Here is a 611-nt window from a genome sequence, read left to right as displayed (position 1 = left end):
CTGGTGGTATTGCCAGGCGATGGGAGGAGCAGTCTCACTGCAATGTGACCTTGAGGCAGTGTCCATGAGTCCTAGGCCCAATGCAAGGGGTTGTCTACTAGTCTCCTAGACTCTTCACTGGGAGTGGGGGCTGAGAAGCGGCCATGATGAATAGCTAGTATCATTTCTTCAGGAAAAAACTCGTCTTTCCAGTTTTAATTTGGAGGAAGAAGTTTGCATTTTTGTCCAGGGGCAATGTACACCGGGCAAACGTTTGCACAGCAAACGCAGCAGCTCTGCTTTTCCTATCTTGATCTTGAACTTGCCCCTCCGTGTGTGATTACCTGTTGAACACTGAAGTTAGTAGAGAAACACACTTCTTGGCACAGTCTCCCGGCAACCCCCCCTCTTAAAACGCCATGCCTCCCAGGATGCTAGTGGCACCACTGCCACTGCATTTCCTGTTGGCAGCAGTGAGCAGTGAACACCGAAGCGGCAGCAGGCAGTGGCAGCAGGCAGTGACCCAGGCAGAAATAGCTCCCGCGCGATTCACTGGAGCCTTCCCAGGGCCCTGGTCCTGGCTACCGGGAGTCGCGCGTCCGGATCTCAAAAGCGGCAGAGGCCACCAAAGG

At 54.2% G+C, this 611-nt stretch overlaps 1 protein-coding gene across 1 annotated transcript in view; it reads left to right on the top strand.

Moving 5' to 3' along the window:
* Nucleotides 1-398: 398 nt before the first annotated feature.
* EPDR1 (ependymin related 1) overlaps nt 399-611 on the top strand; it is a 32,054-nt gene continuing 31,841 nt past the window's right edge. Inside the window, 2 exon segments of the mRNA XM_011973208.1 lie at nt 399-498; nt 501-610. Of these exon segments, the coding sequence (XP_011828598.1) occupies nt 399-498; nt 501-610 (210 nt within the window).

The sequence above is a fragment of the Mandrillus leucophaeus genome, unplaced genomic scaffold (assembly GCF_000951045.1).
Source record: "Mandrillus leucophaeus isolate KB7577 unplaced genomic scaffold, Mleu.le_1.0 Scaffold100, whole genome shotgun sequence".
In the NCBI taxonomy this organism is placed as follows: domain Eukaryota; kingdom Metazoa; phylum Chordata; class Mammalia; order Primates; family Cercopithecidae; genus Mandrillus; species Mandrillus leucophaeus.
Note: the sequence above shows the minus strand (reverse complement) of the source record. Positions and strands in the feature narration are given on the sequence as shown.